This window comes from Panulirus ornatus, chromosome 15 (genome assembly GCF_036320965.1).
Source record: "Panulirus ornatus isolate Po-2019 chromosome 15, ASM3632096v1, whole genome shotgun sequence".
NCBI classification, from domain to species: Eukaryota; Metazoa; Arthropoda; class Malacostraca; order Decapoda; family Palinuridae; genus Panulirus; species Panulirus ornatus.
Genome location: NC_092238.1, coordinates 33,312,985 through 33,326,793, shown reverse-complemented (window position 1 = coordinate 33,326,793; position 13,809 = coordinate 33,312,985). Strand labels below are relative to the sequence as shown.

At 40.1% G+C, this 13,809-nt stretch overlaps 1 protein-coding gene across 1 annotated transcript in view; it reads right to left on the bottom strand.

Annotated features, from left to right (window-relative positions):
• Ndf (Nucleosome-destabilizing factor) overlaps positions 1-13,809 on the bottom strand; it is a 224,419-nt gene that overhangs the window by 169,688 nt on the left and 40,922 nt on the right. The window contains exon 4 of the mRNA XM_071670757.1: positions 9,718-9,850. Within this exon, the coding sequence (XP_071526858.1) occupies positions 9,718-9,850 (133 nt within the window). The remainder of the gene's footprint in view (positions 1-9,717; positions 9,851-13,809) is intronic.

The following is a 13,809-nucleotide window of genomic DNA, read 5'->3' as shown; positions in this document are numbered from 1 at the left end:
TAAGAATATATGGTGTGGGAGGCAAGTTGTTAGAAGCAGTGAAAAGTTTTTATCGAGGATGTAAGGCATGTGTACGTGTAGGAAGAGAGGAAAGTGATTGGTTCTCAGTGAATGTAGGTTTGCGGCAGGGGTGTGTGATGTCTCCATGGTTGTTTAATTTGTTTATGGATGGGGTTGTTAGGGAGGTAAATGCAAGAGTTTTGGAAAGAGGGGCAAGTATGAAGTCTGTTGGGGATGAGAGAGCTTGGGAAGTGAGTCAGTTGTTGTTCGCTGATGATACAGCGCTGGTGGCGGATTCATGTGAGAAACTGCAGAAGCTGGTGACGGAGTTTGGTAAAGTGTGTGGAAGAAGAAAGTTAAGAGTAAATGTCAATAAGAGCAAGGTTATTAGGTACAGTAGGGTTGAGGGTCAAGTCAATTGGGAGGTGAGTTTGAATGGTGAGAGGCTGGAGGAAGTGAAGTGTTTTAGATATCTGGGAGTGGATCTGTCAGCGGATGGAACCATGGAAGCGGAAGTGGATCATAGGGTGGGGGAGGGGGCGAAAATTTTGGGAGCCTTGAAAAATGTGTGGAAGTCGAGAACATTATCCCGGAAAGCAAAAATGGGTATGTTTGAAGGAATAGTAGTTCCAACAATGTTGTATGGTTGCGAGGCGTGGGCTGTGGATAGAGTTGTGCGCAGGAGGATGGATGTGCTGGAAATGAGATGTTTGAGGACAATGTGTGGTGTGAGGTGGTTTGATCGAGTAAGTAACGTAAGGGTAAGAGAGATGTGTGGAAATAAAAAGAGCGTGGTTGAGAGAGCAGAAGAGGGTGTTTTGAAATGGTTTGGGCACATGGAGAGAATGAGTGAGGAAAGATTGACCAAGAGGATATATGTGTCGGAGGTGGAGGGAACGAGGAGAAGAGGGAGACCAAATTGGAGGTGGAAAGATGGAGTGAAAAGGATTTTGTGTGATCGGGGCCTGAACATGCAGGAGGGTGAAAGGAGGGCAAGGAATAGAGTGAATTGGAGCGATGTGGTATACAGGGGTTGACGTGCTGTCAGTGGATTGAATCAAGGCATGTGAAGCGTCTGGGGTAAACCATGGAAAGCTGTGTAGGTATGTATATTTGCGTGTGTGGACGTGTGTATGTACATGTGTATGGGGGGGTTGGGCCATTTCTTTCGTCTGTTTCCCTGCGCTACCTCGCAAACGCGGGAGACAGCGACAAAGTATAAAAAAAAAAAAAAAAAAAAAAAAAAAAAAAAAAAAAAAAATATACATGCACATGTGTGATGTCTCCATGGTTGTTTAATTTGTTTATGGATGGGGTTGTTAGGGAGGTGAATGCAAGAGTTTTGGAAAGAGGGGCAAGTATGAAGTCTGTTGGGGATGAGAGAGCTTGGGAAGTGAGTCAGTTGTTCGCTGATGATACAGCGCTGGTGGCTGATTCATGTGAGAAACTGCAGAAGCTGGTGACTGAGTTTGGTAAAGTGTGTGAAAGAAGAAAGTTAAGAGTAAATGTGAATAAGAGCAAGGTTATTAGGTACAGTAGGGTTGAGGGTCAAGTCAATTGGGAGGTGAGTTTGAATGGAGAAAAACTGGAGGAAGTGAAGTGTTTTAGATATCTGGGAGTGGATCTGGCAGCGGATGGAACCATGGAAGCAGAAGTGGATCATAGGATGGGGGAGGGGGCGAAAATTCTGGGAGCCTTGAAGAATGTGTGGAAGTCAAGAACATTATCTCGGAAAGCAAAAATGGGTATGCTTGAAGGAATAGTGGTTCCAACAATGTTGTATGGTTGCGAGGCGTGGGCTATGGATAGAGTGGTGCGCATGAGGATGGATGTGCTGGAAATGAGATGTTTGAGGACAATGTGTGGTGTGAGGTGGTTTGATCGAGTAAGTAACGTAAGGGTAAGAGAGATGTGTGGAAATAAAAAGAGCGTGGTTGAGAGAGCAGAAGAGGGTGTTTTGAAATGGTTTGGGCACATGGAGAGAATGAGTGAGGAAAGATTGACCAAGAGGATATATGTGTCGGAGGTGGAGGGAACGAGGAGAAGAGGGAGACCAAATTGGAGGTGGAAAGATGGAGTGAAAAAGATTTTGTGTGATCGGGGCCTGAACATGCAGGAGGGTGAAAGGAGGGCAAGGAATAGAGTGAATTGGAGCGATGTGGTGTACCGGGGTTGACGTGCTGTCAGTGGATTGAATCAGGGCATGTGAAGCGTCTGTGGTAAACCATGGAAAGCTGTGTAGGTATGTATATTTGTGTGTGTGGACGTATGTATATACATGTGTATGGGGGTGGGTTGGGCCATTTCTTTCGTCTGTTTCCTTGCGCTACCTCGCAAACGCGGGAAAAAAAAAAAAAAAAAAAAAAAAAAAAAAAAAAAAACATGCACATATTCATATTTGCTCTCCATCATCCATTCCCAACACCACCCTGCCCCACAGGAAACAACATAAATGCATGGAGGAAAAGAAAATAACATATACATTCTGTCTTCTCCCCCAACACCTGATTGCCGCCCACCACAGTGAGGTATCGCCAGGAAACAGAGAAGTAAAGGCTACATCTGTTTCCATCCATACACAAGCTGCCATGTGTAAAGAACTGAAACCACAGCTCCCTATTCTCTTCCAGGCCCCACAGACCTTTCCATGGTTTACTTCAGATGTTCTACATACCCTGGCTCAGTCTACTGACAGTGCATTGACCCCAATATACCACATCATTCCAATTCTCTCTATTCCGTGCACGCCTTTTGCACTCCTACATGTTCAGGCTCCAATCGCCCAAAATCTTTTTCACTCCATCCTTTCACCTAGCCTTCCTGTTCTCTTTGTTCCATCTATTTCTGGCACATATATCCTCTTTGTAACCATTCCTCACTCCATCTCTCCATATGTCCAAACCATTTCAACAAAACCTATTCTGCTTTCTCAGTGACACTCTTTTTATTACAGCACATCTCTCTCACCCTTTCATTACTTACTCAATCAAACCACCTCACATCAGATGTTGTCCTCAAAAAATTAATTCCAACACATCCACCCTCCTCCACACAACCTATCTAAGGCCCATGTCTCACAATCATATAATATTGTTGGAACTACTATTCCATCAAACATAGCCATTTTTGCCCTTCGAGATAATGTTTTCTCTTTCCACACATTCTTCAGCACTTCCAGAACCTTCACTCCTTCCCAAACCCTATGATTCACTTCCATTTCCATGGTTCAATTCGCTGTGAAGTCCACTCCTAGATATCTAAAACACTTCACTCACTCCAATTTTTTTCCATTCAAACTTACATTCCAACTGACTTGTCCTTCAACCCTCCTGAACCTCATAACCTTGCTTTCATTAACATTCACTCTCAACTTGCTCCTTTCATACTCTTCCAAACTCAGTCAACAACTCCTGCAGTTTCTCACTAGAATCAGCCATGAGTGCTGTATCATCAGCAAAGAATAATTGACTCACTTCCTAGGCCCTTTCATCCCCAACAGACTACATACTTGCTCTTCTCTCCAAGACTCTTGCATTTACATCCTTCAACACCCCAACCATAAACAAATTAAACAACCATGGTGACATCACACACCTCTGCCACACACCAACCTTCACTGGGATCATTCACTCTCTTCTCCTACTCGCACATAGGCCTTACACCCTTGATAAAAACTTTTCTGCTAATAGCAGCTTACCTCCCACACCATATATTCCTAAGACCTCCCACAAGGCATCTCTATCAATCCTATCATGTGCTTTCTCCACATCTATAAATGCTACATACAAATTCATCTGTTTTTTGCAGTATTTCTAACACACAAACTACAATGCAAACACCTGATCCACATTTCCACATATCACTTCTGAAACCATTCTGTTCCTCCCCAATCTGTACATACATTCACCATCTCAATCAATACCCTCCCAGACAACCTACCAGGTATAATCAACAAACTTATGCCTCTGTAGTTTGAACACTCACCTTTATCCCCTTTGCCTTTTTAAAATGGCACTAAACATGCATTCCTCCAATCCTCAGGCACTTCACAACGATCCGTACATACACTGAATACCCTTACCAACCAATCAACAACATATTTACTCGCTTTTCTTAATAAATAACATCCAATCCCACCACCATGCTGCATTTCCTCTTACACAAGGCTTTCACAACTCTTCCCTAAACCACTCTCCATGACTCTCTCACTTCACATACCACCCTGACCAAAACACTCTACATCTGCCACTAAATCATCAAACACATTTTACAATCTTTCAAAAAAAATCACTCCATCTCCTCACTTCATCACTACCTGTTATCACTTCCCCTTTTGCCCCCTTCACTAATGTTCCCATTTGTTCTCTTATCTTTTGCACATTATTTACCTCTTTGCAAAACATTTCTATTCTCTCAAATGTTTAATGTTACTCTCTCATCCCAACTCTCATTTGCCCTCTTTATCAACCCCAGCACCTTCCTCCTGAACTCCTGCCACTTTCTCTTATATATATCCCAATCATTTGCACTCCTTCCTAGCAAGTACCACCCAAATGCCTCTCCTTTCTTTTTCACAAGCAACTTCGCTTCTTCATCCCACCACTCTACCCTTAATCTGCCTACCTCCCACCTTTTGCATGCCACAGGCATCTCTTGCACATGCCATCACTGCTTTCTTAAATACCTACCATTCCTCACCCACTCCCCTCACTTCATTTGCTTTCACCTTTTACCATTCTACACTCACTCTCTCCAAATACTTCTTCACACAAGTCTCCTTTCCAAGCTCACTTCCTCTCACTATTCTTTTCTCCCTGACAGTATTTCCTCTTTCAAAAACCTCTACAAATCTTCACCCTTGCCTCCACAAGATAATGATCAGACATCCCACCAGCTACCCTTTCAGCACACTAACATCCAAGTCTTTTTTTACATGCCTATCAATTAAGATATGATCTAATAATGCCAACTGACCATCTTGTCTACTTACATACATTTTTTTTTTTTTTTTTATACTTTGTCGCTGTCTCCCGCGTTTGCGAGGTAGCGCAAGGAAACAGACGAAAGAAATGGCCCAACCCCCCCCATACACATGTATATACATACGTCCACACACGCAAATATACATACCTACACAGCTTTCCATGGTTTACCCCAGACGCTTCACATGCCTTGATTCAATCCACTGACAGCACGTCAACCCCGGTATACCACATCGCTCCAATTCACTCTATTCCTTGCCCTCCTTTCACCCTCCTGCATGTTCAGGCCCCGATCACACAAAATCTTTTTCACTCCATCTTTCCACCTCCAATTTGGTCTCCCTCTTCTCCTTGCTCCCTCCACCTCCGACACATATATCCTCTTGGTCAATCTTTCCTCACTCATCCTCTCCATGTGCCCAAACCACTTCAAAACACCCTCTTCTGCTCTCTCAACCACGCTCTTTTTATTTCCACACATCTCTCTTACCCTTACGTTACTCACTCGATCAAACCACCTCACACCACACATTGTCCTCAAACATCTCATTTCCAGCACATCCATCCTCCTGCGCACAACTCTATCCATAGCCCACGCCTCGCAACCATACAACATTGTTGGAACCACTATTCCTTCAAACATACCCATTTTTGCTTTCCGAGATAATGTTCTCGACTTCCACACATTCTTCAAGGCCCCCAGAATTTTCGCCCCCTCCCCCACCCTATGATCCACTTCCGCTTTCATGGTTCCATCCGCTGCCAGATCCACTCCCAGATATCTAAAACACTTCACTTCCTCCAGTTTTTCTCCATTCAAACTCATCTCCCAATTGACTTGACCCTCAACCCTACTGTACCTAATAACCTTGCTCTTATTCACATTTACTCTTAACTTTCCTCTTCCACACACTTTACCAAACTCAGTCACCAGCTTCTGCAGTTTCTCACATGAATCAGCCACCAGCGCTGTATCATCAGCGAACAACAACTGACTCACTTCCCAAGCTCTCTCATCCCCAACAGACTTTCTACTTGCCCCTCTTTCCAAAACTCTTGCATTTACCTCCCTAACAACCCCATCCATAAACAAATTAAATTACCATGGAGACATCACACACCCCTGCCGCAAACCTACATTCACTGAGAACCAATCACTTTCCTCTCTTCCTACACGTACACATGCCTTACATCCTCGATAAAAACTTTTCACTGCTTCTAACAACTTTCCTCCCACACCATATATTCTTAATACTTACATACATATATTTGTATATATCCCTCTTTTTAAACCAGGTATTCCCAATCACCTATCTTTGTTCAGCATACAACTCCACAGGCTCTTCATTTCCATTCATAACATTAAATACCCTATGCCCACCATTTATACCCTCAACAGCCATATAACTTCCCTTTGCATTTAAATCACCCATCACTAATATCGTCTCGTATATCAAAACTGTTGATACACTCACTCAGCTGCTCCCAAAACACTTGTCTCTCATGATCCTTCTTCTCATGGCCAGGTGCATAAGCACCAATAATCACTTGTCTCTGACCATCTACTTTCAGTTTTATCCATATCAATCTAGAATTTGCTTCCTTGCACCCTATCAGACACTCCCACAACTCATGCTTCAGGAACAGTGCTACTCACTCATTACTCCCTACAATTCCTCACCCTATCATGCACTGTCTGAATGAGCTGTCCTCCTTTGCCTTCTCTTTCCCTCCTGTCACGTACCCCTCTGGGCAAAGCATCTTTAGTAAGCTTTGTTTCCATGACTCCAACAATATAAGCTGCACTTTCCTCTTATATGATCCTTTAATTCCAACTCCCTACCATTAACTGTCAATCCATCAGCATCTGGTATATAGGTGATGATAAATTGTCAATGGGCTGCACCACAGCTTTTAGAGTGTTTATGGGAAACCAGAGGTCTGTGGGGTTTGGCTGTGAATGAGAGGCTTTGGTTTCGATGCATTTAATAGGAAAGCTAAAGTGAGGCCATTCTTTGTAAGTTCCTGAAACTATCTTGCTATGCAGATATATCAAAAAAAGAAAGAAAAAAAAAAAGCATGTATATGTGTAAATAAATGCTTGTAAATATATGTAAGATGGTAACAATAAATAGTAATGTGTCATTTTTAATGAGCCTGTGTCACAAGACTCACCCCTCTGCTGTACCTCTCTCCCCCATGCTTCCTCCACCATCCCTCCAACAGCTCTGTTAATGGATTCATGCCCTAACTAATGCTGTACCATGGCCATGTGAGTAATGTTAGCTCACTTGTTTGAACATATCCTTTACTCTTACATGTACTTCTTTCAAAAATACAGATGTCATTGGAAAATGTTCAACCCACTCTATTTCCACCCTCCTCCATCTAGCACATCCAACTGGGGATCAATGTTTTTGTGTTTACTTCAGCCTTATAAGGTATGTTAGTTCATTGTTTGTACATATCCTTAACTATGTTTATCTAAGTTATAATTTGCAATATTGTATTCACCCAGCATTTAAAGGTTAAATATAGGTAGATTAGCTGATATGGTGAGAAAAAAATAAAATATTTACAGTTGAATAATGAAGTTAAAGATTCAACAACGGATACTGGAAAGTCATGAGAAATTCCTAAGAGATTAACATGAATTAATAGGTGTCAGACTTATCTAGGTTATGTTTACCCAACTATGAATTTCTGTATACGTTTACAGTGAGAAGTGTAATAAGAATACTAGTCCATCATGCAAGAGACGATGAAAAGGATTTGAAAAATGTGAGTGAATGTGAAGCTGAGTCTTTACCATATAAGTGAAATGTGTCAGCATGAGAAACAAATGAATACCAACAATAAAAATGAGTAAGAAATCAAAAGATAGGACAGAATCCTGAAAAATATCACCACTGACCAGGAAAGGAGAGGTTGATCCAAAAATAATGCATATGGACCACCCAGACAGAAAACTAGATATGAGGGAACAGAGTAGAAAAGAAAAGCTGAGGGAGAGGAAACCTTGGATCAGATCACAATACCATACCCTAATAAAAGTTCTCACGATAATGAGGGTTATAAACTATACATTAGTAACTTTAGAAGGAGCACCATTTGTGGATCCTGCCTTGTGAAAACCAAACCAATAATCAGACAGAGGACTATGAATTTCAAGATGCATGAGGATATTGGAGTTTGTATCAGTAAAACAAGTGACTGAGGCAAGTCTTCACAATACTTCAGACTTGCTTATAAAAATTCATTATTTGTCTTTGGTATTTCAATTTCTGCTGATATTCCTCAATGAATCCCTGCTAGTATCTTTTTTCTCATAATTTTTTCTATTGTTCTACATCATCTATGCTGACATGCCATATAGTGTGGAAGGCCTCTGGCAGTTGACAGAATGTTCTGTATGCAGTCTGAGGCATTTAAAAATCAAGAGTGCAATAAAGAGCAGAGCAGTGAGTCAGAAAACAATTACTGACAGCTCAGACAAGGTTTCCACATCTTTTAACTGTTTTCTCAACTCAGCTGGCAAGTAACCAACAAAATAATGTGGAGGACAGGACACCATTTTTTAACTTCCCAGCATGAAAATATGAAGAAACTTATAGATACATATTTATTTATTTATTTATTTTGCTTTGTCGCTGTCTCCCGCATACATATTCAATGGAACATACATTTCTAAAAATCATAACATGACTGCTTAGTGAGATGTACATATATATATGATGCCATTAGGAGGGATGCATTATACATCTGGCAACCTAATAGACTTGACCTTCATTCATATGATACGCCCACCACACATGTAAGTATCATTTTACTAAACTGCTATATACAGTATATCTGTTTTTTTCAGAAATAAAAATCTTTCAAATGGTCAGATAAAAAAGTTACAAGAATATTCTAAAAACTTACTGAAAAGTGCCAAACTGGGGACACACTAAACATCTACTAGAGTAGCTGCAGTCAACAGATTATATGACTGGGTGACTAAACCTCATGCCTGCAGTGATCAACGGAAGTTCAAACACCTGCACATTAGAAAAAAAAAAAAAAAAAGTATCCCCTCCCAGTCTATGCATTACTATCATCATCCTTTACATAGGAGACATGTAATTTCTGCACACTTGCAACGGTCTTTATTGAATTTGGCACATTCATCCACTGGTGAAAGTATGACAGGAAGGGGATGCACTCCCCTAAAATCTAAAAAGGAATTTCCTCAGGCAATTCTTTTGTGTTACTGCTAAATACACTGTTGGGTAATTCTATGAGAAAAGGCTTTTTCTGAGTACTGAATTCTAAATATGTACTGTTAATAATGTCTAAATAGGTGTCACCTATATAATTGTCATGCAAATAAGACCACACCCTATTTGTTGGGCACTAATACCTCCCCCTCCCAAAGACAACAGTCAAATTTTGCCCTCGCATTCATCACCTGAGACACAGAAAATAAATAAAATGTAGGGGGGGAAAAATTTAGGATAGGGAAATGTGAACTGCTGTGCTATGTTTGAAAATTGTACTTGAACTTTCTGCTATTATACTATTTTTTTTTCCATTTACACTTCCTAATGATTACACTTACCCTGATATTCTTAGAAACACTAGACAGTCAAACACGGTTGTCTGCTCATTACTACTACAGCAACAATATTGATACAAATAAAAAATTAATACATGAAACCCAATCAACTTAGAAATGAACAAATCAAATACTCACCATGATATTATTTTCTCCTATGTATTTTTCAATGCACTCCACAGCCTCCTTAAAAGTTGAGGTTTTGTTGGCATTCATTAGGCGACCTTTGTACTGGAAGTATGGCTTCATGTTCGCAGACTCAATCCAAGCACTAGTTGGAGGAAGAAAAACCAATGTCAGAATTTGTCTGACATTTAACTACTTTTGTTCTATATGTATTACAGCCAAGAGAAATAATAATATTTCTACTTTTAAGGCACTCTTCTTAAGGCAAAGAACATTTATCAAAGAATGCTCTTTCACAAGGATATTAATGACCTCTCTTATTAGCAAGGCACATATAAGTAAACAAGGGAATGTTGAAATGACATGGAGAACAGAAGAGAAAGCCTTTAGAGAGAAAAACAGCACTAATCAAAATGAACTGAGTGGTAAGAGATTAAAGCAAAATACCGAAGGCCTGGTTTTTCAATACTGCTTGTGTACCATCTTGACACAATCCTAAAATATATTACCCGAACATGATTCACCTAAAAAAATTTTCTCCACTGCAGATATCAATCATTCATGGTATTACATTACCAGTGCCATTCCTTAAAGAGCAAAAATAAATTAAAATATCTGCATAACATGAAAATACTTGCTTTCCTCAGAAATTCATTTAGTCTAAAAAAGCTCATAATATTGTCTGGCAAGTGACTTACTTATAATATGATATCTATAAGCTTACTTTTTGTTTTCTTAAATCAAAATAGATCTTACGTCTTACTTCTTTCTGTCATGTAACTTTGACAGTCATCTTGAATTTAGTGTGCTTTACTGAATCACTGTTATCCAAGATATTTATCTATCACTCTCATGTTAAGATCAGTCCTGTTTCACTCGTGTGTAGCATCTAATCTGATTTCTTCATTCGATGGTATTGCCATACTCCACTTATTTGTGGTTATGCTGTGATTGAAAAGTCCCCTTTGAGAAGTTTACATCATTAGAGTACAATTTCACTCCATATAAGTAGATGTGTCTTTCTTCATCTGTTTCCTGGCAATACCTTGCTGATGCGGGAAACAAGTATGATAAAAAGAAAATAATAATCTTCATTCCTTCTATAAACTAAAAAAAAATTAAACTTAAGTCATGTCAACTGCCAGGCTTGCCTGATATCTGTTTGCAGGTTTAAATTGTCTGCAGTCAAAAATATACCAATATAGGTGTCATCTGTAAGCATACTACTGTTGCGATATTTCGTGCAACAGGGACCGAGAACATGTGGGAATGTTTTTCAGTTAAATGCTTTTCAAATTCAGTACAAGATTAGGGACTGGAGGCCCCTAATAAGGTGCAAAGTACTGCCCTTAAAATCTCCATAACCATTAACAAACAATCACAGAAAAATATTAACCCTATATATAATATGTACATAAGTGCCATGAAGGACTGATAACTATCTAAAAACTCAAAAAAATAACGGAAATTCACAGGTGGCAGTTTGAACTAGCATGCATCATGAGTGCTTCTGATCAACTTGGATTCAAAACACTCAACATATAAATGATGAATGATACAGTTAATTCCATTTTTCAGGTATTTTCTCTACACAATTATCTTCACAAGATTCTTATCTAATTCAGAATTAATAATCATTTACATATTCAGAAAGATACATTAAAAAATAGGTGACATAAATGGAAGCCTAACCTCCTTCCAAATATTAGCGATTCTCTTCACTTCAAAACATTCAATGTGTAATTGAAAACATTATACACTAAATTGTATTTTCACAATTTCTTCCTCACAGTTCTCTTTGTAAGTTCTTACCTAATGAATGCATCAGTACTTTTTTATGCTAGTTTGCCATTTTCCTGTGTTAGCAAGGCAGAGCCAGGAACAGACAAGGGAAAGGTCTTATTCACTGACATTCATTCCCTAGCTCTCATGTGTAGTGCACCAAAAAACACAGCCTTCTATACACAAGTATACCCTACACACCTTTCTGTGGTTTTTCCCATTTACTTCATATGTTCTGGTTCAGTCTACTGACATAAAGGCCCTACCCCCCTCCTGTATACCACATGGCTCCAGTTCATTCTACCCTGTACAAACCTTTCACCCTCCTGCATGTTTAAGCACCCGACCACTCAAAATCTTAATCACTCCAAGCTTCCATCGTCATTTCATCTCTCCTTTGTGACACATATATACCCTCTCTGTCAACCCCTCTTTGGTCATTCTATCCTCATGTCAAAATCATTTCAGCACATCCTCTACCTCTCAACCACAGTCTTCTCATTACCATACCTTTCTTATACCATATTCTTCCTTATTCAATTAACCCTCCTCACACCACATAACATCCTCAAATATTTCATTTCCAATACATTCCCCCTCTTCTATATTTCTTCATCTACAGCCCATGTCTCACATCCATAAAACAATGTCAGGACTACTACACCTTAAAACACACCCATTTTATCCTCTTTGTCCCCTCACCCACACTATGACCCACCTCAGCTTCCAGGCTCCATTCTCAGGTATCTAAAACACTTCACTTCCTTCAAGTTCTCTCCATCTGAACTTACACCCTAACAAACATGTCTCAGCAAAGCCAAACCTAATAACCTTACCTTTATTCTCATGTACTTTCAACTTTCTCCTTTCATTACATGCCCAGACCCAGACACCATAATCAGCAGCTTCTCATTCAAATTAGCCATCAGTGCCATGTCATCAGCAAACAATGGCTGATTCACCTCCTAGGACCCCTTCACCCCAACATACTGCATTCTTGCCTTTCTCTCCAAGACCCTCTCATCTATCTCCCTCACCACCCCAACCAGAAACAAACAGAACTGCCATGGTAACATTACACACCTCTGCCATAGACCCACCTTCACCTGGAACCTCTCATACGCCTCTCAACTTATGCACACACATGCCTTACTCCCTTGACAAAAACTCCAATGTTTCTCCTAGCTTTCCTTCCAAACCATAAAACAGCAATTCTATTACTCCTACCAAATGCTCTTTCCAGATCTATAAATGCCACAAACAAATTCTTCTGTTTCTTCAAGTATTTCTCACATTCCTTAAACAAACACCTGATCCACACATCCTCTACCACTCCTGAAACCACTATGTTCCTCCCCAGTCTGTTGCTTTGTGCATGCCACCACTCTCTCAATCACCACTCTACCATGAAATTCACCAGGTATACTCAACAAACTTAAACCTGTAATTCGAACATACACCTTTTTCCTCCTTGCCTTTATTTTCTTTCATACTTGACCGCTGTTTCCCAGGTTGCAAGGTTGTGCCAGGAACAGATGAAAAAAGGCCAAATTCACTCACATCCCTTCTCTAGCTCTCATGTGTAATGCACTGAAGCCATATCTCCCCACAGACCTCTCTGTAGTATCCCCTGGCCACTTCACATGGTCTGGTTCAATCCACTAACAGCACATCAACCTAGGTATACCACATCGTTCCAATTCACTAACTGGTGCATGCCCTTCACACTCCAGCATGTTCTGGCCCTAATCACTCAAAATCTTTTTCATTTCATCCTGTCTCAAACTGGGTCTCTCCCTTCTCATTCCATTCACTTCTGACACATATTCATGCATTCTCTCCATATTTCTAAACCCTTTCAGAAAATCCTCTTCAGCTCTCTCAGCAGCACTCTTTTTATTTCTCTCTTACCCCTTTATTACTTACTAAATGCCTTTATACAATGGCATTATACATGAATTCTGCCACCTCACCATGATCAATACATACAATCAAAATCCTAACTAACTAATCAACAACAAAGTCACCCCTTTTCTTTGGAAATTCAACTGCAATACCATCCACTGCAACCACTTGCCAGATCTTATCTTAAGCAAGATTTTCACCACCTCTTCTCTTTTCACCAAACTACTTGCATGACTCTTTCACTTCACATACCTCTTCATCCCAAACACCCTACATCTAATACCATATCATCAAACACATTCATCAATCCTTCAGAGTTCTCACTCTCTCTCTTCTCTTCAACATATCACTGCCTGTTACCACTTTCCCATTTCACCAATGTTCCCATATGTTCTGTTTTTCTCACACTATTAACCT